The 26,892-nt window shown below is 43.8% G+C and overlaps 1 protein-coding gene across 1 annotated transcript in view; it reads right to left on the bottom strand.

Annotated features, from left to right (window-relative positions):
• CAPN14 (calpain 14) overlaps positions 1 to 23,573 on the bottom strand; it is a 40,968-nt gene extending 17,395 nt beyond the window's left edge. Inside the window, exons 1-8 of the mRNA XM_081068757.1 lie at positions 23,537 to 23,573; positions 7,527 to 7,804; positions 6,213 to 6,282; positions 5,267 to 5,385; positions 4,994 to 5,130; positions 4,334 to 4,508; positions 3,677 to 3,739; positions 1,792 to 1,877 (exon numbers count right to left, since the gene is read on the bottom strand). Coding sequence (XP_080924883.1) covers positions 1,792 to 1,877; positions 3,677 to 3,739; positions 4,334 to 4,508; positions 4,994 to 5,130; positions 5,267 to 5,385; positions 6,213 to 6,282; positions 7,527 to 7,751 — 875 coding nt within the window. The 5' untranslated portion in view covers positions 7,752 to 7,804; positions 23,537 to 23,573. The remainder of the gene's footprint in view (positions 1 to 1,791; positions 1,878 to 3,676; positions 3,740 to 4,333; positions 4,509 to 4,993; positions 5,131 to 5,266; positions 5,386 to 6,212; positions 6,283 to 7,526; positions 7,805 to 23,536) is intronic.
• Between the last annotated feature and the right edge of the window lie 3,319 nt (positions 23,574 to 26,892).

Here is a 26,892-nt window from a genome sequence, read left to right as displayed (position 1 = left end):
TCCTTCGAATTCCCAGGCAGCCAGAGTTGAAAGACCTTTTCAACTTTAGACATTGGGATCTTTAGTAGAGATCCCAGAGGGTCAACACCTTAATAGCGGGATCTAATTATCTCTGAAATAAATACTTCTCTTTATCTGTCCCCAAAGTGCTTTAAAATAAAACTTCAAAGTATCAAAAATAATCCCTAGGCAACTTAATTTACCTGTCAGAAAAAGTGCAACGTTCTTTAAACGAACGCAGCAAAATTCAGCACTTAGAAACAGAAATTTACAATGTCCAGCATCCAGTAAAAAATGACTAGGCATATGAAAAAGTAGAAAATGTGATCCATGAACAGCAATAAAAACAGTAGAAACAGACAGAAATGAGAGAGATGATGGAATTAGCAAATAAAGACATTAAAACAGGTATTGTATATTCCATATTTTCAAGGTTATAGAGGGAACTATGGACATAATGAGGAGAGAAGTAGAAGATATTATCAAATGGAATCTTTAGAATTAGAAAACATAATATCTAAAATGAAAAATACACTAGATGGGATTAACAGATGATTAGACAGTGTGAAATAAAAGCCTATCATTTTATTTAATCCTCACCCCACTTCTGGCTCAGATAAATGAAAAACCTTGCCCAAGGTCACACAACTAACAAAACTAATTAAATACATCATCTCTCTTTAATATAAGTACTTGTTCTTCCCTGAAACAAACCAAAACCAACAATGGCATAATGCTATATTTTGGTAACACTTTAATATATACATACATATATATATATATATATATATATATATATATATATATATATATATATATATATATTTTAATACACTTTAATATTATATATATTATATCTATATCTATATCTATATATATATCTATATATATATATATATCTTTGGATGCCATTTTTCCACATAGGCCCAGTTCTTCTGACAATTCCCTTTATTAATATATAACAAATCTAGTGCAGGACATTATAAGTATACTCCTTATACTCCACAGTATAAGGAGTAGAATTCAACTTATTTTTCTGAGCCTTCATTTCTTCATCTATAAAAATGATTAAGTGATAATGGATATGTGGACATGCTTCCGTACTTTAAAGTGTTATACAGAATCAAGTATTATAATCTCCATAGCAAGAAGAAGGACTTTATCAGTTGGTCTCGCTTTCTGACTGTGCCCTACAGCAAGTTTCTAATCTGTAAAGCTCACACCCCTTTAGGGTGGTCTTTAGGCAGAAACAACCTCAATGTAGGCATCCAATCAGAATGCCACAGGTCCCTCAATGTAACCAGGATATAGGGGCCCACCTGGACCTGTCTACCTCTTACTCAAAAAGCCCAAGAGTGCCCTGAACCATGCCTGGGAAAGAACACTGGACTAGACAGCCAAGCCCTATGCTGAGTCATGTTGTGCGGCCTTAAGTAATTCACTGAACCTAAGCATCAGTACCCTCGCCAGTAAAATGGGGGTAAAACTACCTACCTTATAGTAGCATAGCTTGGGGGATTAAATGAGATAATAAAAATTCAAAGGACTTAGCACAGTGCTGGCAAGCTCTCAATAAGCATTAACCTTAGTTATGATAATAAATGAGAAAATAATCTATATATCATTAAACATTTTATAAATGTGAGAGACTGACTTTCACAATCTGACAGCTTTCCTGACCCAGCCTGAAACCAAAGAAAGAACACCTTGGAATTGGTGTGCAGGCGGCAACCTCCTTTGCAGGTTTCCCCTACCCCTTCTTCACCCTTCCCGGCCAGGCCTGGACTTCACCTGTCACTCCAGTCTCCTTTCCATTCCACCTTCCCCCAGGGGTTCCGCAGCTTGACTAGATATTCAGGACCATGTTTGCAGGTCACCTGCACAAAATGAGAAGCAGTTTAGGGGGGCTGGGCTGAGTGCCAACTTCAAATGTCACAGATATCTGGGTGACATTCATGCTTGCAGATGAGACCTTGAAAGGGAAGATCAAAGGCCCTGAGATTGGTAGAGGAGAAAATAATTGCTACTTAGTAGTGAGACCTAAGGCAAGTTGCTTAACCTCTCTGCGACTACTTCCTGATCTGTAAAATGAAGCTAATAGGCACATCTGCTATAAAGGATTGAATGGTGCCCCCCCACGTCCCCCAACCCTTCCGAAAGATATGTCTACCCAGAACCTGTCAAATGTGATCCCATTTGTAAAAAAAGGTCTTTGCAGATGCAATTAAGTTAAGAATCTTGAGAGGAAACAGTCTTGAATGAGGGTGGGTTTTAAATGCAACGACAAGAAAAGGAAGGAAAAAGACACAGAGGAGAAAGCCAAGACGGAGGCAAAGACCGGAGCTCTGCTTCCCACGCTAAGGAATGCTGGGAGCCAGTAGTTGTCAGAGACAGGAAGGATTTTCCCCTACAGCTTTTGGGGGAGGGAGGCCCTAATGACATCTTGATTTCAGACTCTGGCCTTCAGAATTGTGAAAGAATAAATGTCTGTTGTTTTAAGTGACCCAATTTGTGGTAGTTTGCTACGTCCATCCCAGACACGAATACACCGACTCATAGGGTTGTTGTGAGGATTGAGTGAGTTAACGTTTGTAAAGCAATTGGGACAGTATTTAGCACATAGTCAGTGCTAAATTTTGTTAAATATTGTTAAATAAATATAAAACAAAATATAAATATAAACATACACCTATTAATACATTATACATTTTGTTAAATAAATATAAAAATAAATAAAACGTTCTTGGCACACACACAAACACGATTGATGGTGGTCTAGAAGGAAGAAGTCAGGTATGAGGTGAGTTCAAGGAATTTGAAACAGAACTGAAGGGAATTGGAGGACGTTGGGAAAGTCAAGCTTTCTAGAGAATATCGGGGCTTCTGTAAGACTGAATCTAATGATTTCTTATCCACACTTTGCACATGCTGCTGCCTCCGCCAGGAAAGCCCTCTCTCCTCAGACAAATCTAACCATCTTTCAAGGACCAATTCAATGTCACCTCCTCTACAAAGTCTTTTCTGACTCCACTTCCACCCAACCAGAGGAGAATGTCTTCTCTCCTACATCTAACCCCCTAAAACCTTTCATCTACGCTTTGTCTTCTCGGTTTCTACTTTCTTCCTTATCATTTTCAAACATCGTTTGTCTTCATTCTTGACTGCAAGCTCTTTGCAGGTAGGGTCCCTGTCTGATTCATCTTTCTGTCAATGCTTAGTAGAGCTCAAAAAATAAAAAGCAACAGAAGGAAACTGGAAGATTGTTGAAAAGGAGCAAGTGAGAAAGAAACAGGAATTTACGAGGAAGATCCAGCAATAATGGCTATCATGGGCAGCCCACAGTGAAGTGAAGGTCAAGGAAGAGTTGTGAGGCACAGCAGGGATAGATGGCCAATTGGCTGGGACTTCCCTGTGGAAAGATGGGGGGGGGATGGTGCATTGATGGTGACAAAGGCTGGACTTACCACTTCACCCCTGAAAATAGGTACAGAGGTAGGGGAAGCCCACCACCTGCTTTCGCCAGCCCTGGAGGAGCCATCAGAGAATTCACCCCACCCCCACCCACCTGGACTGGGCACAGATAATAACATTCACCAAGATGACCCCAGACCTTGGCAAGAAGCCCTGGGAGAAAGGGGGAGACTGAAAGGAAATGGAGGGGCATGGTTCCACCCACCTTCCGGATTCCTATGAGAGTATAGGCATGGCCGTCCACCAGCCCGTTCTCCAGCACCCTCTCGTTCTGTAGAGACAAGGTACCCGTCAGTCTTTGGCAGTGTAGAGCTTATCCAGGAGTCATGGGGACCTGTTTGGCTAGAGCCAGGGGTTATGGCGAGGGGGTGGGAGAGACCCATGCTGCACTGTGTGACCGTACAGTTTTCTTAGTTCTTCGTCACCCACAGTCTCATGTGAGCCTTTAAGTCGGGGTGCTGCTCTATAGTGATCATAACCCCATTTTACACAGGACAAACTCAGATTCAGAGCCACTAAGTCACCATGTGAGATGACACGATGTCCCTGGTAGAGGCACCGCTGAACCCAGGGTTCCCCACTCCAGTCCAAGTTCTTGGTTGTCATTAAATTAGACAGTCAAGACTAGCTATGCTAGTAAATACCATGCATGTGGTTGACACGTGATAGTCGGCTCCCTTCTCTGCATACTACCTGTCCTACAATTCCCTGCCCTGCGGCTGCTCTGGTTTGAACATCAGGACTACAGGCGCAGGAGTTGTGGAAGTCTCGGGGCCCACACCGACGTGAAAGCAGCAACTGATGGATGAAGAGGAGGACCGCGGGGACGAGGAAATCCTGCCAGCGTACAGCCCAGTCTCACCCCTAAGTGGGTCTGGCAGCCAATGAGAGTTCTGCTGAAGGTGGCCCGGGTTAGGATTTCCCAGAGGTTTCCAGGGGCTTCTGCCAGTTTGATGGTCACGGTCACCCCTCCGGTGAAATCCAAAAGGGCATCAGACACCTGTCCACGCTGCAAGTCTTCATAGGAGCCAGAAAGCCTGCCCAAGGGAGGAGTAAACATGGGAGGAGAGGAGAGGGGCATTTCTACTGCAACCTGAGATGGTCCCAATGGGCCTCATAAACACCTTGCTTGGTTATTCCCTGAGCATGTGTCTGCTACCCCTACCTTCCATCCCAGGGACAAAGGAAAAAGTATATGCTCAGAATTCCTATTCCTGTTAACAACTCCATCCATTAGGGAAGGCAAAATTCCTAAAGGTTTGTTCAGATGAGATGACCCCTTCATAAAAGATTCTGGCTATATCACTTTCATATTTGTTGAGTCATGCCTTAGTATCTCACTTCATAAACTTTACCTGCCTCCTCTTGCCCTCCCTCAACATTGCTGAGAGAGACAGAGAGATGCGGAGTGGAGATGGAAGGGAAGGGAATGGAGGGGAAAGGAAGGGAAAGGGCGGGGAGGGGCAGGGAGGGAGGGGAGGGGAGAGAAAGGGAGGGAAAATATTTTTCGTGGTTGTCTTACTTAGCATAGGCCTTTTCCAGAAGAGCTCCCCAGAACAAGTTCTTATAGGTGGAAGAGACAAAGACCAGCTGGCCAACCTCATTCACAGGTAGTCGGTCATCTATCACCACAGGAATCCACTTCCCAAAGCGCCAGAACTAGGAGAAGGGAGTGCTCACTGGTGAGTGAAGACTCCCATGGAAGATTGTCAGCCCAGCAGACAGAGACATGACTCTTCCAAGAACCTTCTTTCTTATGCCCACCTCTAGGCTGGGGTACCAGGAGGACTCTCACCCAGAACTGGAAGATGCCAGCATACTTCTCGGTGAAACTCTGATTCAGGGGAACAACCCGGCTCAGGATGTCCTGGTGCAAAGTCAGAGCTTGCAAAGCAGCCAAGAGCCAGCAGTCGCCTAAGCCAGACAGCACATAGCATCTGCATGGGTGTGCTTCACATGCATGCACATTCTACAAACGTCTGCACTAATCTACTGAGGATTTACTGCATTCGAGCAATGCCTGCTGCCATTGGTATCATCTCTGGCCTTATAACCTAGTTTAGGAAAAGGGAGTTATATACTGGGGAGGAAGAGGGTGAGGGAGAAGGGTATGGTGAAGGGGAAGGACATTGGCTAGCATCCAGACTTGACACCAAGAATTGAGCCATATTCCTGGATCAGCTTTTAGCTTCCTGAATGCTCCATCCTCAAGAATTTGAACCCAATCACAACCAAACTTCTAAGTCCTGCCGTAACTGATTTATGTCTTTCTGGGAAAGCCTCAACCCTCTGGACTCCATTTCCCTGTCTGTGAAATGGGTATCATGACACTTATGCCTTTCCTCATGGCCAAGAGTTATTTCTATTACTCTGAAAAGAAAGCTGGGTTGAGAATAGGCTTTCCTGGACTCTATTTTGGGGTGTCTAATGACTGGTGTGCTAAGAAGGATTCATTATGAGAACGAAAGTAGAGGGAGCACATTTTCCCAAGATTGAGCACATTTAGACCTGTAAACTGGTAACGAGGTTATCATTAGGCAAGTTTTGACATTCCCATGCATCCTCACAGGACCCACTGTGTCATTTTCCCAGCAAAGGATACAGCATGCAAGGTGGAATTCAGGGTGGCCATTTCCACCCCCACCGGGATCTCTCCATTCCCCTCTTTCCCACCCCACTCTGCCTTGGCCAGGCCAGGCTCACAGGTGCCAGGTGTGTCCCCAGGGGCTGTACAGACTTACCTACCAATCCCTGGCACAGATCCAGCCTTTTGGCCTTGGCAGGATAGAACTGGGGGTTGTTGTGCAGTTCCTGCAGAAACAGATGGAATTGTCTTTCTGACCAAGAAGCTGTCCTGGAGTTACAGTGAGTGACCATAGGGTCCCACACCCTCAAACTGCACTTATGAGGACATAGGTATAAAATACATGGAAAATCAGGGCTGTACCAAAAATTCTGGCAGATTTTTTGCAGATTCTGCCCATCGTATTTTGCGTTCCTTCGTGAAGCTCAAGTAAGTCAGAGCCCTAGAGAACTCTGTGTAGATATTGATAAATAGCACTAGCACAAAAATGCCTTTTCTTGGAGTTTCTGTTAAAAATGGAAGCAATTCATTTAGAGGGCCTTCTCAGTTTTTCTGGAGATTTTTCTCATTCTTATTCTCCCCCTACTCCTCCTTTCCACCCCAATCTCCATTATAATGAATTCTTTGGCTTTCCATGCTGAGATATGCTCTGGGACGGAGGGTTACTGGGGGGGGGGGGGTCTCTGCTGCATGGCAAGCAATAAATTCCTGAATCTTTGTACAGGTGCCATTCCCCCAAGGTCAGGTGTGTGACAAACTCTATGTCAGCAGTTCCCAAGATTTCTGGGAGAAATAGAATTGTGGTCTCCCTTTAGTTTAGGAGTTACTCTGGGGACTCTTACACATAGTAGGGATTTAATAAGTTTGGAGCTGCTAGGCTTTGATGGTGATGGCTAATTAGGGAGCAGAAAAGGGGAGAATTTGCAGCAGAGGTTGACTTCACTCTATTCATTAACTGTGTTCCACAATCTTGCATGTAAATCAAGGTTAAGGGAGATGAATTGCTTTGAACACATGGAAAAGTTGCCTTTTAAAGGAATTGTTGATGTATTTATAAAGTGAAGAATACTTTTATAAAGTGATTAATAACTTCTTAATTTACATGTTTCATGGGCCTGATTTGGGGGGCAGGGAGTGATGATATATGCTCCAATGTGTCCCCCTGACAGATGGTATCGGTGGTGACTCAGGATGCTTTGCCATCACAGATGTAGTTAAACAGTACCTTGATGTATTTTTGGCTGTACCTGCTCTGTGTATTTCTGGCATGAGGGAGAGCTACATTTTAGATTCCTCTCAGGATCTCCCCTGGTTTTCTCCGAAAAATGGGGAGGTGAAAACTTATCCAGTTCCCTTCACATAGGGATCAATGACAGAGAGTAAATCCCGATGTCTGAAAGCCCTTAGGAGGAAGGTCTGTGTTGATAGATTTTGTGTTTGTTGTGTGGAAGCCCCCTTCCTGGCCTCTTACCCAAGGCCTCTTCCACTGCAGGCCTGTAGGCAGCTTCTGCAGTAGGGGCCCCCTGCCAATGGAGCTCAAGGTGGCTGGGAAGCTGGTGTCTTCAAAGAGGCAGCCGACTCTCAGGCACTTTTTCTGCAGGGTCTCGTAGTCCTGTTTGGGGAGCTGTGAAGAGCTCCCCATTGTTTCCTTCTGTCCTAGCTTCCATTTGCCTAGAAAAGGTGGCCACAGAGACATGGCAGAGTACAGACACGGATCCCAGCAGGATTCCTGGGTGGTCTCTGTTGTTCCTGAAACAGAGAGCAGATGCTCAGTTTCCTCGCTGCCTGTTAATACTTTGCCATTCCCACAGAAAGGAGGAGGAAGATGGAGAGAATGTAAGAGAAATGAGCCTGTGAGAAAGAAATGAAATGTGTACACTCTAGAAAGAGCCTGCAAACACGTCTATACCAATACCTACTCCTATACAGTTGTAGGAGTGATCTGAGGGTCCTCTCCATTTGTCAAGATCTTGCCTATCCTCCAAAGTCCAACTTGAGGTCCTCCTCCAGGAAGCCTTCCTTGGGTGCCTGGCCTTCACTGAGATGCCCTCTCATCCAGACTGTCTATTGACTCACCATCTACCCCATGGGACACCCTACTGCTCCCTTTAATTGGTGCTTTTCAAATTATCACCAGTGAAAGACCTGTGTTCTTTTATCTCCAATTTGTCACAGAAATTTAATGAAAATGAATGAATAGAAAAATGAAATTTTAAAAAAGATATGTAAAATACAAGTCCTCCTCTAAAAACATTTTTTTTTTCAGATTCAACAGAAATAAAATTATTTGGCCAATTGCTATAAAACATTCTAAACACTTACCCTTAGTTTTTTCCTTAGCTCATCGGACACAGCTAGTGACTTAGTCCTGGAATGGGCCTGTCCTCCGACCTTACTGTGGGCTCTGCTCTGAGTAATTCATGTACGGAAAGCTCCTCTGCCTCATACTGGGTGTTTATCCCGCAGGGGACTAATACTGGTGGAATGCTGTGTGTCTCACACCCTTACCTCTCTCTGACGTTAAGATTTTAAGACAGTCTGATTTCAGCTGTTCTTAGTTGTCACACACACTTCCTGGGGGAGGACCCAGCACTCTTCTAACCCGAGTTATAGGAATCCAAAAGCTGGTACTCAGGTCTGTGTTTTCCTTGAGTTTTTCTTCCTAATATAGATTATCAGGCAAAAACTTCCTCCAGCCTAACCCTATTACCTTCCCAACAAGTTTCTTCTACCCCATTTACATTTATAAACAAACACGGGGCCCTATAAAGGCTAGGTCTTGCTTTTTTGTCCCTTCAAGTCTGAGCAGCAATCCTTCACTGCTTGTGACATGACAAGTGGTAGCAGGTCCTTTAGCTTCAGAACCTGACCCAGGCTCGTGACCTCCTTACCAAGAGCTGGGTCACACTTGGGTTCCTCTCTGAGCCTGAAAACATTGCATCTCATGAGAAGCCTTGCTGCCTCTTTCCTGGGGCTCTGAAGACAAAATGCCCATCACAAGATTCTTTCACCCTCCAAATTTCAGAATGAGTCCACACACACACACAACTCTCTTCTTTTTGTAAATATCCCTAAGTCACCTTATGGAGAGTCTAGACCCAGATGTGGGCAGTTGGCAGTTCTTACATGTCTTCTGTATGCAACAAGCTGGGGGTAAAATTGGCTCATTCCCAGATTGCTGCATCTCTCTGCAAAAGGCCAGATGGCTCTTGGTCATATTTGGAAATTCATTTTAACTACTGTAAGTGAAGTGTGTTGGAGCAGGTTCATAACATAATACTATGTAAGTGATGAGGGGAAAGCTAACTGAGGCACAAGATAGCAGAGTATGCAGCCTAGAGGCTGCCTGTGGCTGAGATTCTTCCCTCGGCCCCCAGACGGCGTGAAACTCCTCGGTCCTGTTCTTCATGTCAGGATTCATTTGTACTCAGCGGAGCAGGGCAGAGCCTCAATCTTCCCTTTTTCCATATTGGCTATCCTTGGCTTGTCTATATAAGTCAGGGGCTAGGGAAAGCTTTGCGATGGTGAATATGAGTGGTTTCCCTGCTGCTCCTGACCCAGAGGAAGCCTTGGAGCACTAACTGGCTGGGGAGCACTAAGGAGGATCACCAGGCGAGACACCTTCGTCTATTCCAGGCCTTGAGTCCCTGCTCCGAGGTTCTGTTCATTTAGATGTTCACTGTGCCAGATCCTGTGCCCATGCTAGACACATACATCTGGACCTTGGTCATCTAATAAGGATAGAGTGGGGGCTCTGGAAAGGAAACAAAAGACGTAAGAACTACACCCTTGCTCACAGGTGCTATGAACCTGCAGCATCCTCCCACGGGATGACTGATTTCCAGAGAAGTCTGGCATCTTGCCACAACCCACTAAGTTGTCCAAGGTGAAATTGGAAGAGAAACTTAGGCTCCTTGCGCAATGGCTCTGTCTGCATGATAAAAAGCATCGGATTGAAAAACCAATCAATTCCCTGCTCGTGACAGTCAGAACAAAAGAACAAGACTAACTGTGGGCCCTGCCTGATTTATCTTGGGCAGGGACTGTACTTTTTTGGGGTAATGGGTGGTGTTCAGTGGTCATGGACTGCTGGATGTAGAACTAGGAAAGCCGGGAGATGGCCGGGTTTGCCAGCTCTTACCTGTGTGGGCGTGAGCAGACCCCTTACCACCTCTGAACTGGTTTCCTTACCTGTAAAATGGACAGGACACCTACTGTGTCTGCTCTCAGGCCTCAAAAGAGAAAACAATGTGAAGTGGCTTTAAAAAGCTCTAAAGCAGGGGTTGGCAAACTATGGCCCCTGGGCCAAATCTGGCCCACCACTGGTTTTTATGAATAAATTTTATTGAAACACAGCCATACTTTCCTGTTCATGTACTGTCTATGGCTGCTTTTCCAACATACATTACAACAACAGAGTTGAATAGTTACAACAGAGATCATGTGGCCCACAAACCTAAATATTTACTGGCGGCTCCTTTACAGACAAGTTTGCTTAAAGCTCTAACTCGGGTAGATTGTTGTTGCACGGTGTTAGGCACAGGATTAAGCTTCAAGTAGGGAATTTATAGAATAAAATGTGGTTAATTGAGTCTATCATTAAGAATTTATCTGAGTACAGCAGAATCTTATCTCTAATTTCTTTCTTTCTTCCTTTTTTTTTTTTTACAGATTCTGAACATTCATGGTTACATTTGTGTCTCAAAAAGACTTGAGGATAAAGAATGACATTTTCTCTGCGAAAGTCTCTAATTCATTTTTTAGATATGATGATACCAGACATTCCTGGGCAGCTGTCAGGTGGTTGTGTGGGTACCCATTACAAATAGGAAAACCCACATCTCTATGACACATCATGACCTGTTCATGAAAGAGGAAATGATTTTGCAAAATTAATGGTTTAAAAGAATCTTGAAAGTTTTTGCTATTTAGATATTTGTTTACACTTAGATTTAGTTTCAACAGAATACTCCAAGCACTCAGGTTCATTTATTAGGGAAGACATCTGTCTTTCAGGAAACAATAACGGGTCTACTATGAGCTATTCAAAGCAAGAGTGGTATATATCTTTTGCTGGATTCACAGAGCCCCGCGTTGTACCATGAGTAAACACATGCTTGATAAATGTTTGCTGACTGAACGAATAAATGGATAGATGTTTCTTCATTTGTGAAATGGAAAGAATGATAACACCTGCCCTCGCTGCCCCTCCTGATGGGAAGCTAAAATGAGATAAAGGAGGTGAAAACTTTTTGTGAACTGTCAATCACTTGGCTGCTCTTCTGTTGTTCTGATCACATCTCTGAGAACTGATGTAGGTTGAGGCGTGCTTTCAGGGGCCTCCTTAATAGCCCCCGTTCTGATCCAGACTTGTTTGGGGGCTCTTTTCTGGAGTGGGGGCGGGTATGTGGGGCGCAGGGCAAAGAGCTCCTGCGGAACAAAGTAAAATCAAGGTCAGCCTTCAAGGAGGACGGAATCTCCAAAGGGAACGTGCACCTTGGGAGTAGTCAGAGGTGGTGGGGAGGCAGAAAGCCCCCTGCCTTAGCTGGTGATGATTGCGTGCCTATTTGGAGATGTAAAACCTCGGCTGGCCGAGCTCCCTAACTGCTCCTAACTGCCCTATTTTCCATCTGACTCCATGAGACACTGCATAGCCACAAATCTTTGAGAAGTACAAACACCCTGACCCTCCCAGAATGTGAGTGTGCACCTTGAATTGCTGTGTAGTGGAGACAGTGTTCCTTGGGCTTAGGAAACTTCACTTGGCCTGTGTGGCAGCCAGACCCTGATGTCACTCCTTACAGATGAATCAAATATCAGGCTAGTGGTAACTTAGCCGTCATCCTGTTCAGTGCCCTGTGTACAGATAAGGGCTCTGAGCAATGCTCATGGGCTCTTGGCCTGCTCAGCGTGACCAGAGTGAGCCCTGGGCATCTCCTTGGTACACCCTCTTCTTTTCTTTCTTACCAACTCCTTGAGCACAACCTCAGTGGGATGACTCTATCCCCCCAGCCTGCTTTTGGTCTTAATAGTCCCCATCCAGGAGTCAGCAGCACACTAATCTTAGGTCATTTCCTATTCTTATTTCTCCACCATCTTCCACATTTTTAAAGGACCAACTCTTTTGATTTTTCTGTTTTCTGAACATTTCAAAACACATTTGAATAGGAAAGAGTCTTAAAACAGATGTAAATTTGTTCCTCTTATTTTTCAGGACTATTTGCATCTTAAAGAGTCAGACTTTGAGCTGTGTTACTAATCAGACAGAGGCAGCCTTTCTTCCTCCTGTTCCTGCATTTACCTTCTGACTGACTTTGCCACATCACTCTTCTCACATCCCACAATTCATGACCTCCACCCAGATGGTCAGTCTCTCCATATTTCAGGCCCTTTCCATATAAACAAGCTGCAGTGCATACTCTCTGCTCTATCCCAACACACCTGGCACCCAAGTACAAACACAAGATGTTTCTTGCTCTCCCTGGTTTGAATTGCATCCATTCTTCAAAGCTCAGCTCAAGGTTTCCCTTCTCTGGTCCTCCAGCATACACACACACACACACACACACACACACACACACACACGCACATATATGACACAATAATTCCATTCCTGGGTATTACCCAAAAGAAAAGATTAAATTTATGCACCAGAAGACATGTACAAGAATATGTATAACAACACTATTCAAAATAGCCCCTAACCGAGAACTACCCACATGCTAGTGAACATGGATGCAGTAATATTGGGTATAAAATACTATACAGCACTGAGAATGAACAAACAAGAACTACACATTACAGTATGCATGGAATTCACAAATATAGTACTGAGTGAAAACTCCAGACACAGAAACTCTTATGATTCACTACATAACTTTCAAAAAAAAGGCAAAACCAATCTGTGTTAGAAGTCAGCTTAGAGGTTACCCTTGAGGTAGAAAGATTAATCATAATACCAATTATACCACTACTAGTTAAATCAATTCTCTTCTTTTCTATTGATTGTTTTGGTGGTCTGGAGAGAGATTTAGAAGGGAATTTGAAAAATGATAAATGCAATTCATTTAAATAAGGGTTTATTAAGTGCTTCTCCATGGGCCAGGTGTTGCTCTAGATGATAGGGGTAGCAATCAATTAGAATTTCTGCCCTCAAGGAAGTCACAGTGCAATGGCTGGGCTCTCACTCTAGAGAAGGCCTTCTTTTCTTCACTGTGAGGTGCTTATTCCATTTAATGGTTGGTACCCAACTCACTTAAGAAGTCTTTCTTGATTTTTCTATAGTGGACTACAAAATGAAAGATACTCTCTTACCCTGTCAGATCCAAAAACCTAGGTCCATTCCACTGGCTCCAGCTAGGATCACATTTCCAGCCCTGAGCTTCTGTAGACTATATCTAGCATTTCTAAACCAAAAGTGTTTAACCCATATCCAGGCTGTATCACACCCAAACAAACAATATCTCTCTCTGTCTCCACAGAAGAGGGTTAAAAGCTGAGCTGACCGCCTTCCTTCAGAAGTCATCCAGAGCCTCAATTAGTGATTTTGGATGCCCAGAGACCAGCAAATTGCTCCAACCATGGTGATTTCTAGATTTCTCATCTAAGCAAGCCCCTGCCCCGCCCCCTCAACATGCACATACTTCAACCCCACCATGACAGCTGTCATGCGAAGGACTATTTTGCTGTCACAGAATGAGCGTTGTCATCTGTTTCTTCTTCACATCTGATTTCACAAAGGAAGTCAAACCAATGTCACTGCCTATTAGCACCTAGAGAACAGCCTTTCTCCTGGAATATCAAGGCTACAGGCCACCTCCAGAACCCTTCCAAAACTGAGGAGTCTCAGAAGATCCCTGGAAGGGTCTGAACCCTGGGAAATGACAATACCCAGCAGTATCAGAAATTCCATCAAATGACCATTAAAATAAATCAGAGCTGACAGGACCCCAGGGATCACTCAGGCCAAAAGACCCCCTTATTTAATGAGAGAACTGAAGCCTAAGGGCTGAAGTTTATTCCTTAAGATCACACTGATAAGCGATAGCAAAGCTGAGAATAAATTGAAATCTCCAGACTCCAGGGCTCTTTCCAGAAACACTCTGACTTACATAGTTCAAACCAGGAGCAGCAACTACCTTTCTCTCATCTTCTGAACCCAGACCCTGCAGAGGCCCCTACAGGCTCTGGTATAAATTTGACCCACCTTTAGATTAAAGAAATTTACCTGCACAGGAGATCTTGCTTCTTTAACTGGACAGTCTCTGGTCCCAATGCAATCAGAAGATCGCTGCCCCAGACCACCCTTACATATATATATGGTCCTTATATATATGATAAATGCAATTCATTTAAATAAGGGTTTAATATATATATATATGTGTGGTCCTTTCTATGCACAGGGGCTTGGCAGAGTCTGAGTTCCCGCCTCCAGAGCATTGGTTCCTCCCCATTGTGTGTTCTCTGGAAGGGAGGGGAGCACTAAGAGCTTTGTAATGATATACAAATCCAATCATTTTCTTAGGACAATAGGCAAATAGAGCTTGTTCCAGTAATGCCTTGACAAGAAAGAGAATTAGTCATCTTTAGCTTTCTGTTATGACCTTCTGTGACCCTGTTTGGGACATGCCTTGAGAATGCATTTAAAGGTCAAGTTTGTCTCCTGCACCTTCTTGCCCCACTTCTGGGATGAGTGCCCTACTTCCTGGTACTTTCCAAGAGTCCAAGTGCCCTACACAAGCCTGTCCTTTCCACAAACCTAAGTGCACTCTCTAAAGTATCTCCTTCTTTTCCCTCCAATCACAATTCTTATTCCTTCAGGGCACTGGAAAGCAATCTTATTGAACTAGTTCTCGTGAATGTGTGACTCACTCATAAATCCTTAACCTTACCGTAGGTAGTTGCATTTTTTAATGTAGTCAACTCCTCAAGACAGTGGAATAGATAAACACTGTGCATGCTTCCTTCTGTGAACACATTAAAATCACAACTAAATTATAGAACAGTCTACCCGGAGAACCATCTGAAGTCTGGCTAAACTGAAGTTTTATAACTAAGGATATAAAGAAGAAGCCATGTTGAGACTGGGAGGAGGAGTGGAGATGTGAAATGGGCTGGTCCCAAACCTCCATGTGGCATTTGAGAATCAGGGGAATATTTTGGCTGCAGAGGACCCCCTGAGGAGCGAGGGGCAACCCCCCCACATCAAGCTCCCAAGACCAAAGTGCCAGGAAAAAGAGCCCCCACAACAACTGGCTGTAAAAAACAGTGGGGATTCCAACCATCCAGGTGGAATGGAAGGCTGAGGGAAACTAAACAGTCTGGGCACAGACTCTCTCACTCGCAGGCACTACCCTGAGCTCCGTCAAAGGGATGGTGACTCAGAGGTTGTTGGAGTCATACAGGGGGCAGACAGGTGTGTGGCTTCAGGGCTAGGGTTGGAGGGCAGTCGCCATTTTACCTCTGTGAGTTTGTCCTCCACTGTGGCTGGCAGGTGGGTGCCATCTTTCCCATGTTGAGCCCTCCCCCCATTCCCATGGACAAATCTGAATCTGAATTGATCTGGGAGTTCTGCTGGGACCCAGCCCCATCCAACTCCCCCAGTGCTGGAAGCACTACCCACCCCTCCCCATCCCCAGCAGCTAGCCTTGCCCACATTGCACTCTTTCTTGGAAAACTATCAGAGTCTACAAGCCCCAGGTAAGTGGTAACTGGCCTTAGTGTGCTCTGAAACCTTTGCTAAGGTGATCCAGGCTCAGCACTGGTACCAAGCCAGAGTCTATGTTAACCTGGTGACCACAACTCTTCCCACACATGACTCCATGAGACCCTGCTTCACCCAACGAACATACCACATGAGGCTTTATCAGTGGCTGAACCCTAAGGGAGCCAGCAGGTGGTAGCAGGCTTTAGGGTGTCCTGGTGTTTTGCTGATCTACCCCAGGCCCAGTACTGGTGCTCCCACATGCCTCCAACTTTAGCACAGGCAGCAAAACCCAATGGATTGCTTTGTAGCTTCTATCAGGTAGTCTCTGGCCAGTCACAGGCAGTGCATGACCTGGGCTTGCACCAGACCCCTTCCACCGCCCATTAGCCCCACAAGTGGCACACACTCAACAGGCACATGAGACTGCTGGGGCAAATCCCACTCAGGGGGGTAAGCCCCCCACATAGCAGCCCATAAATTGTGGACATGACCAGACCTCACAGCCTATTAGAATGTGGGCCAATGCCACCCACTGATATGCCAATAGCAATCAAGGCTCAACTATAACAGGATGGCACATATAACCCACACAAGGGACACTTCTGAAGCACTCAGAGCAGGTGACCAGGGAGACAGTGCCAGGGCCCCACATGGCACCTACTATTAATACATAAGGCCACCCAGCCAAGATTGGGTGACAAAGCAGATCTACCTAACACATAGAAACAAACACAGAGAGGCAGCCAAAATGAAGAAACAAAGAAATATGTTCCAATGAAAGAATAGGAGAAAACTGCAGAAAAGAACTAAATAAAATGGAGGCAAGCAATCTATTAGACACAGAGTTCAAAACAATGGTTATAAGGATGCTCAAGGAACTTAGTGAAAACTTCAACAGAGAGATAGTAAGCTTTGAGAAGGACATAGAAACCATAAAAAGTGAACCAGTCAGGAGTGAAGAATACAATAACTGAAATAAAGAATGCACTAGAAAGAATCACTGGCAGGCTAGAAGAAGCAGAGGCTCAAATCAGCGATCTGGAAGACAAGGTAGCAGAAAATACCCCCCCCCAAAAAAAATCCAAAAAAAATGAGGGTAGTTTAAGAGACCTCTGGGACAACATCAAGTGTACCAACATTCACATCATAGGGGTACCAGAAGAGAGAAAGCAAGGGATTGAGAACCTATTTGAAGAAATGACTGAAAACTTTCCTAACGTGGCAAAGGAACTAGACATACAAGTCCAGGAAGTACAGAGAGTCCCAAACAAGATGAACTCATACATGCCCACACCAAGACACATTATAATTAGAATGGCAAAGGTTAAAGACAAAGAGAGAATTCTAGAAGAAGCAAGAAAAAGGCAACTAGTAACTTATAAGCGAGGCCCTAGGAGATTGTCAGCTGATTTCTCAACAGAAATATTGCAGGCCAGAAGGGATTGGTACAAAATATTTAACGTGATAAAAAGCAAAGATCTACAACCAAGAGTACTTTACCCAGCAAGGCTATCATTTAAAATCAAAGGACAGATAAAGAGCTTCCCAGACAAAAAAAAAAAAAAAAAGGAAAAATTAAAGTTTATCACCACCGAACCAGTATTACAAGGAATGCCAGAGGGACTTCCTTAAGACAGAAAAAAAAAAAAAAAGTCAAAATTATGAAAAATAAAATGGCAATAGTTACATACTTATCAACAATTACTTTAAATGTAAATGGATTAAATGCTCCAATCAAAAGATAGGAGGGCTGAATGGATAAGAAAATAAAACCCTTACACATGCTTTCTACAAGAGAATCACTTTGAAAGACACACACAGATGGAAAATATAGCGATGGGAAAAGATATTTCATGAAAATAAAAAAAAAATGGGAGAAAAAAGCTGGGTAGCAATATTTATACCAGACAAAATAGACATTAAAACAAAAACTATAAGAAGAGACAATGAAAGACCCAGTAATCTCACTTCAGGGTATTAATCTGAAGAAACCCAAATGCTATTCAAGGGGACATGAGCATCCATATGTCCATTGCAGCGTTGTTTACAAAGGCCAAGATGTGGAGGCAGCCTGGGTGTCTGTCGATGGAAGAAAGGATAAAGAGCAGGTGGTACACATATACAATGGAATATTGCTCGGCCAGGGAAGGGAGTGGGTTCTTGTCAACTGCAGCAGCATGGATGGACCTGGATGGTACTTTGCTGAGTGGAGTGTCAGAAAAAGACAGATGCAGTGAGATTTTGTTTATGTGTGGAATCCAAAGAACAAAATAAACCAACAAAACAGAAACACACTCATACGTGTAGATACAGAGAACATATTGATGGTTGCCAGATGGCAGGGGGTTGGGGGTGAGTAACAAAGAGGAAGGGATTAAGAGGTAAAAATTGGTAGTTACGCGGTAGTCCTGGGGATGTAGGGTATAGCATAAGGAACATAGTCAATAATATTGTAATAACTATGTATGGTGCCATATTGGTACTAAATATGTTGGGATGATAGATGGGAAGGGTTTGGGGGCAGGGTGAAAAAGGTGAAGGGATTAAGAAGTACAAAGAGGTAGTTACAAAATAGATATGGTGATGTAAAATAAAGCACAGGGGATATAGTCAATAATACAGTAATACTATATATAGTGGCAGATGAGTACGGGACTAGTCAGGGGGATCACTTCTTAAATTATACAATGTCTAATCACTATTCTGTACACCTGAAATTATTATAAAATAATATTGAATATCAACTGTAATTAAAAAATTAAAAAGTGGGGGTAAGGTAAAGGGGAATAAGAGGTCTAAATTTCCAGGTATAAAACAAGTCATGGGGATGTAATGTACAGCACAGGGAATATAGTTAATAATGTTGTGATAACGTGGTACGGTGTCAGATGGTTGCTGGACTTATTATAGGTATATTATAGGTATATAAATTATAGGTATATAAATGTGGAATGACTATGGTATATACCTGAAACTAATATAATGTTGTACTTTAACTATATTTTAATAAAAATCTTTTTTAAAAAGAGAGAATGGAAGATGATGCAGTAGAGAACTGATAAAGAATCTGGAAATAATTTTGAATATATCAAAATTTTGAATACACCCAACAACGTACAACCAAAAAAAAAAAAAACAGATGATGATGAATTGAAAAGTCACCTATAAAAGTTCAAAACTACATAACAATTTTGAGAAAATAAATTGTCAAATTTCTGAGCAGAGGAACTCCCTAAGTTTAAACTCCCTAAGTTTACTATAGTAATAGAAGTAATAGAAGAAATCATAAGGAATAAAATCCTTATGATATAATACATTGTGATATGTGCTTGTGATAGAATACAAGTTTCAACTTCAGAAAGTAAAAAGAAGCTATAATCAAAGTTAAAAAGCAAAATACAAACAATAAAATAAATACAATTTTAAAATAGAGAAAAAGCAAAATGTGACAGCTGAGTGCAAATGTTTAATTTCTACCATTGTCTGCTTTAGTATTTTTTTGGGGGGGGGGGTGGGAATATTGGGAACAGTGTGTTTCTCCAGGGCCCATCAGCTCCAAGTCGTTGTCCTTCAATCTAGTGGAGCTGGACTGGACAGCTCCAAGTCCAGTCGCGGTTTTCAATCTTTAGGGAATTGAACCGGCAACCGTGTTGAGAGCTTGCGCTCTAACCAACTGAGACATCCAGCCGCCCTCTGCTTTAGTATTTGTAAATAATACCACTCACATCTTCTCCCTTTATCAAATTCCCTCTGCTCAGACTCTGTGATGGTCTCTGCCTTGTTCCTTTATAATCATTGACCAATCGCAGACAGTTCACGTTTCCAGTCTCTGCTTATCAAGAGACACTTCAGCAATGAATCAAGTGCAGGAGGCTGCACCAGCTCTGGGCTAGGCTTTAAAAGAGAGATGGAGCCTCAGGCTTCCTCCTCAATAAACTTCCTCTAGCTCCCCTAGTGGGGAGACCGACAAGATTAACCATCCAGGAAAGATGTTCAGGATGCTCTCTGGTTCCAAGGTTCTCAGCTCTGGATTTCTGTGCTGTTGGATTTTTCACTGTTTTTTCACTTCTCTTATCCAAGGGAACGTTGTTGAGTGGGATGGTGCAATTAAGATACTGTTTGCAGAAACAGATTGATATATCTTGGCTCAAAACCAAACTCTCAGTTCTGTTTTTGCTCTGCTCAAGAAGCTCAGAGCCACACATGCTGTTCATCTCTGAGCAGGACTTGCTTATCTCCCCGACATCATCACTGCACCACTGACCTGCCCACTCCTCGCCTATCTACTACCTCAAGTGTTAAATATATTTTTAGAATTCAGGGGATTTGGGTAAGCTGCCTTACATCTTTTGTAGATGAAGATGATGATGGGGAGGTTTTCTAATTATAGCTCACATCTTGTAAGTTACAAATGTCTTGCCTTTGGAAAATGAGATTCTCAGAGAGAAAAACTGAGCCTTGGAGGCTTATCAAGCAGGCATTCCAATAAAATCAGACATACACCATTACCTCCCAAGGTGTGGGCTTTCATCTTTGTGATGTTGGACTTCTCAGGTGAGCTCTGCTCCTGGTGCACCGCACGATAAAACTACCTTCCTGCCCACAAGAGCTGCTATGCATGATGGACACATGTCCCAGTGATTAAGTAGATGTGGCAGTAATGGTGTGAATGGGGAAAGCTGTTTGTGGACAACTGGACTCGGCCTAACCCTGTTTCTTCATCTTCTTTTCTGTTTACAAACTTTCTGAGTACAATTTCCTGACCTCCTTATTTTTATTCCAGACTTCCCTTTCCTCATTCATTCAAGGGGGGAGTGAACTACTACTTACTGAGTGCTACATCTATATCTATGTCTATAATTATACCTATAGCTAGAGATCGATAAAGAGAGAGATGCAGATAGAGATAGAGATACCAAACTGTATCAAGGCCTTGACCTACACTGTTTCATTTCATCCCCACGACAGCATTGTGAATTGTCATTCTTAGGCCTGGGTTCACAGATGAGGATGTTGTCATAAAAAGAGGTTAAGTGGCTTAGCCTAATTCTCAACACTAGGAATTGGCTGAGCTGATGCTCTTGACCCTTCAACGGAGGGCAACAAAATGAGTAAATTACCCTTTACTCATATGGTCGGGACTAGGCTGAGAGGGGCCTGGGTCCTAGGGTTGCGGACAATGGGCCCCACTTGAACTGTCCTCCTGACTCCTCTAAAGTCCCCTCGTTGGCCTCAATCTTTTAGTCCAGGTTGCCACTGCCATTTCCATCTCGTTCTCTCTCCTTCTAGCCAGATCTTGATGGTCTTAGTGAGAAAGGAAAGAGAAAGAGGAAGAGAAAGGAAAGGCCCAATTTCATGGTGTCACCCCCAAGGGCCTATAGTGAACGCCACAAATCCTGCTCTTAGCAATTACAATCAATCCTTTGAGTCAATGAGCCATCCTCGGTTAAGATACAAATGAACCGAAAGGTACTCACTGACTCTTAGCTCATCAAACAGGTGGTCCAGAACACAGGGCCGTGCTCATGTAGTGAATAAAATTAATAGTGATTATAACCTTAGGAGCTATCAAGGTATACGGAGCACTCTCAGTGGACCAGGCACTGCAATAAGCACTCCACATACATTGCTCCTTTAATCCTGAAAAAAATACTTACTCTCTCCATTTTAGAGACCAGGGAGCTGAGGCTTGGAGATTGAAGCCACTTTCCTGAGATCATGCAGCTACGATTAGAGTGGTGGGGGGCGACCAGGACTCTATCGCCTGCAGGTTGTCTGACTGGGAACCCCCATGAGTTGTCAGGGTGACAGAATTTAGGGCCATGTGCTGGCTTTGAGACAGCCACCTGGCAGAAGAGAGGCAGCAAGGAGCCAGAAGGGGCTGAAAACAAATGCTGCTGACAAAATGTTGAGTAGGAAAACAATTGACTTTCAGGGGATTACATGCAGTGGGTATGCTTTCTGTAAAGTTCCAAAGCACTAAACCTCAACGTTATGTTGTTTATGCTTACATATTTATGTGATAACATTAATCTTAAAAGCAAGGGAATAAAACACACTAAATTCCAGGTGGTGGTTCCCCTGGGCGTGGGAGGAGGTAGGAGACAGGACATGGAAGGAACACATAGGTAGGGGTACATTATTGCCAATTTTTCTAATTCTTGGATTAGATGACGGGTTTACCAGCGGTTCATTCTATTATTTAAAAATGTGAGTAATTTCCATTACTCCACATCTTCGCCATCACTTAATATCATCCACCTGTTTTCATTTTTGGTCATTTTGGTGGGTGTGAAATGTTACCTAATTGGGATTTGGCGTTTCTCTATTTATTAATGAGGTTCAACGTTTTCTTATGTTATAGGACATTCATGTAGCCTCTTTTGTAAAAGAGACTTCTGGGCCTTTGATAATTTTTTTTTAATTGGAATGTTTGTCTTTTTCTTATAGATGTATAGGCATTAATTACAGTAGTAATCAAATGTTCATTTGTTGTATGTATTGTAGAGTTTTTTTATTCTCTTTTGTATCTTTAATGGAACAACAGAGCTGTCATGCAGGGTCTCCGCTCCCGCTCCCCACACAAAGATGCAGGGTATGGTGAGGCCAAAAAGGAACACCCACGGAGCCATGGACAAGGGAGTCATACCACTATAGTCTCTCTGGTGGCTGAGTTGGAGACACAGGAAGCAGAAGCCACAAGATCTGCAATCTGCTGTCTGCTTCTCTGCCAACCAACCAACCCCCTTGCCAGCGTAACCACAGCAGTTATATTAGTGGCTAATGGCTAACTGGTAACAGCTGATGGCCACTCAGCCAAGTGGATGGCCATCTGATTACAGCTGACGGCCATCTAATAATCGAGCCATCACCTTTCCACATGATGCCAAGAGCCTGGAAACTGCTCTCTGGGACTCTGTCCCCACATTCCACCCTTCCAGGGTCTCACCTCACAATCTATGTGACAAGCATCTTTGGGAAGGGCCCTGTGTCAGGAACCCAGCTAACGAGACAAAGTTTCAGTCCAGTTCTAGTAATGTCCCAGGGGGTGTCCCGCGATGTCCACCTACTTTCTGAGCACAGCCAGGGTTTCTTAGGCTACCATGCTGGAGTAATAGTGGCTCACAGCCAAGGTGCTTACATATTCTGGACCCCGGCCGGTTGAAACACAGGAAGTAAACATCGCCTGCACCCCAACAAGGGGTCTTCCTGCACCACAGTCTCAGTGGCAACCAGGCAAGACACAGGAAGCAAACATCTGCCTGTATCCCAACAAGGGGTCTTCCTGCACCAGTCTCGCTGGTGGCGAGACATAGGAAGTAAACATTCGCCAGTTCCACTACATGGTGGTACGTTACCAAGCAAACAGTCAAGCAGTGCATCAAATCAGGGCTGGAAGGCAATTCCCCATAGTCCATAGTCATTCACGAGGGCTATGCATTGGCCTTACAATGTGTGCCCTCTCCCCTGGGCGAGGGCTCCAAGTCCTCTCCAACCTGGGGGGGAGGGACAACCTCACCCACATCCTCCACCAAGGACTCAGCAAGCATTTCCTCCTGGGACTACAAGTTCCGCATCTGGTCTGCCTCAGCAAGCACTTCTCAGCCCACATGGCTGCAACACCTTCACTTTTTCTGGCCTATGCTGGTGGGAGAACCGTCCAAGTCTTCCCACCCCTCCTTGGGGATCCAACTGCTGAGAACAGTAACTACTGGGCACCCCGCACCGTGTGGGGGCCACATGTTCTCCTGCCCAGAGTCAGACATCATTCCTACCTGGCCGGAATCCTGCTCGCCGCACCAGGTATCCGAGTGGGTGGTGGCCCCGGCACAAGATGTCCATAACTAGGAGCCCACGGCAACAGCAGACCACAAAAAGGAAGATGGTGCTTCTTTGGCCAATAGGGTGGCGTGCCATCCAGAGGCTTGAGAGGACCACCAATTCACTGAGGGGTCACATTTCTCCCAAGCAGATTGCGTTTCCTGCTCCCGGAACCACTCCTCATGGGCCTCCCGAAACAGAGCTTTCATGCGTATAAACTGCCCCATTACCCCTTTGAAAATTCTAGCCGGCACCATACCCTGCTCACTGCGCCTTGTGTCATGCAGGGTATCTGCTCCCACTCCCTGCACAAGAAGGCAGGACATGGTGAGGACAAAAAGGAACACCAACGGAGCCATAGATAGGGGAGTCACACCACTCTATTCTCGCTGGCAGCTGGGTTGGAGACATAGGAAGCAGGAACCACACGATCCGCAATCTGCCATCCGCTTCTCTGCCAACCAACCAACCCCCTTACCAGCATAGCCACAGCAGTTATATTAGTGGCTAAGGCTAACTGGTAACAGCTGATGGCCACCCAGCCACAGCGAACGGCCATCTCATTACAGCTGATGGCCATCTAATAACCGAGCCAGCACCCTTCCATGTGAGGCCGAGAGCCTGGAAACTGCTCTCTGGGACTCTGTCCCTACAAGTGTTTAAGTTGACTATTGCCGAATTTATTAATCTTTTCATTTACAGTTTGTACTTTTGGTGTCTTGTTGAAGAAATTCAGGTTTCCATATTTGTTGGCTGTTTTACTGTGTCATTGTTCTATCGGTCTATCTCTGCCAAAACCACACTGTCGTAACCACTGCAACTCAATAATGATCTCCGCCTGGGCAGGTTCCATTCACCTAGCTGTTGCTATTGCTGTTTGTCATTGTCTTCTTTTTCTCCTCCTACCCCTCCCTCCTCCTGTTCCTCCTTCTCCTCTTCTTTTTTCTTCTGGAATATCTTAGTTATTCTTGGACTATGGTTCTATATACATTTTAAAATCACCTTGTTAATTTCCATGGAAAACCTTGTTCAGATTTTAATTTAAATTCTATCAATTATTGAATCTAGCAATTGTGTTGTAAAGAATGTACATCTTTGTGACATGGAATCTTTCCATAATTAAACATGGTGTGTCTCTCTCGCTTATTTAGAATTCTATAATGTCTTTCCATTATGTTTTATCATTTTCCATGTAAAGGTCTTGCATGGTCCTGTGTTTCTTGATTTTTGCAAATGGGTATCTTTTTTAAAAATTGCCTTTATTGCTAGTATATAGAAATGCTGCATTATTACTCAATTCCTTTTTAAAGAGGATAGATTTCCAACTCTTCAGGATTGACAGCTAGAGTTAGATGTGTCAACAGACACTCAATAAATTAGATATTTGGGGCTGACATTCAGTGGTACAAAATACCATAGCTGTACTGGTTAATAAAATATTGAAGTATTTCCACAGTGGAGCCCCCACTTTCTCCCTTGGCACTCTGGCCATCCTGGACTCTCCCCCTGCACAGACCTAGACCTCTCCAAGTTCCAGACACTACTAATGAGATTTAACATTTTTTTCTTGAGTTTACAGCACATTCATGTAGCATCTTTTATAAAAGGAATTTTTGTGTCTTTTGCAAATTTTTTTCTAGTGGAATTTTTTTTTATTAAAGTACAGGCATTAATTATATATTTCGGGTGCTCTGCTGTTGGGTTTATGTATTGTAATATCTTTTCATTCTCTCTTATACCTCTACAACCAGCACAGCTGGGGCCCAGGCCCTGTTCCTCTGGGAAGGTAAAAGTCTGTTGTGACTGCTCCATTCCCATGCTACGTGAGTTGCTAAATATTTTGAATGTTGCCTCTTATGCTCGTATGCCAATGCTAATGTAAATATTGAGGGTAAATTATTAATGAGTGATTTCTACCAGAGATTCAGAGAGCTCAGAAAGAGGCAATCAGCTCTGGAGTTCCAGGTGGGAATTAGGAGACCTGAGCTGTAAGTAGGAAGATTCTAGCCAGCACCCACCTCTGATAATTCCTGCCCAAATCCCTACAGCTTCACTTAGTATACTCTTCCACTTGGGGCTACCAAAGGCACTTCAGCCACACGTTTCAGACTGAACACATCATCTTCTAATGCTAAATCTGCTCTCCCCTGACTCCCCTAATTGATGGAACAGTGTCTCCAACTACCTTCTCCCCTAGAGTAGAATATTCAGAATCATCCTAGACTCTGCCTTATCCTTATTCTCTTTCTCTTATTGCTTACTAAAATCTGCCATTTCTGTGCCATTAAAATTTTATTGAATACGACCTTTTCCCCATCCTGATTACCACTGTCTCCTAAATTTTTGAATAGTGTCCTAGCTGGTCTCTTGGTCTCCAGCTTCTTTTGCTCCTCCAGTCGCTCCCCCAAACTGTTACCAGCATTAGAAGTTTCCCTTGGACCATTAGCCTGCTCTGTTTCCTCATCTGTGGAAGGGAGTGTATGGGAGACAACTGCTTTGGCAAGTACGAGATTTTATCACTGACACAGTTTAGAATGGTGTTAATACAAAGCAGACTGACTTTGACTTGGTTTTATTATTGCTGTCATGTTCCCTACAGACAATGAACCCCTTTTTGCCTACACCTGGCCAACTGTTCCCACCCCCATTCTTGTTGGTATGATTTTGGAGACAATTTGGTCTGCTTCAGAGAGCTGCCATGAAGGTCAAATGGTACAAAGCTCACTGCGAACTTAGGCCAGGCCCCTGCAAATAGCGAACACTTAATTAGTGTTAACAGTGATTAGTAATTACATTATGATTGATTCTTTATCCCCAGTATGATCCCTATATGGGCAAGCAAAGCCATTAGGGCCTAGCTTTAGACACTCCCTTCTACCCCCCTGAACCTTATACTCTAGCCAGCAAAACTGTTTATTCGGCCTTCACCACACCAAGTTCTTCCATGTTCCCGCGCCTTTGCAAATGACCTTTACTCTGGAATGTCTCTCTCTGTAGATTCATCATTTAAGATCCAGCTCACAGTCATGCTTTCTGTAAAGCCTTCCTCAAATTATCCAGACAAAAAGAATGCCTCCTCCCCCGTGGACCCATGGCTCTCAGGTCATGCGTCCTCTGTAAAGTTGGCCTGGACTGGAGCTTCTGGAAGGGAGCCTGTAATTGCTCATCTTTGTGATCAACTTTGTGTCCACAGTCACCAAAATTGGTGAGCCTATAGTACTGGCTCAATACTTGCCGGGCATTTCCTTGTTTTGTTTTGTTTTATTGGAATGAATGAATGAATGAATGAATGAATGAATGAATGGATTGA

This window comes from Rhinolophus hipposideros (genome assembly GCF_964194185.1).
Source record: "Rhinolophus hipposideros genome assembly, chromosome: 12".
Lineage (NCBI taxonomy): Eukaryota > Metazoa > Chordata > Mammalia > Chiroptera > Rhinolophidae > Rhinolophus > Rhinolophus hipposideros.
The sequence above is the reverse complement of the archived record's forward strand: the minus strand, read 5'-3'. Positions and strand labels throughout refer to the sequence as shown.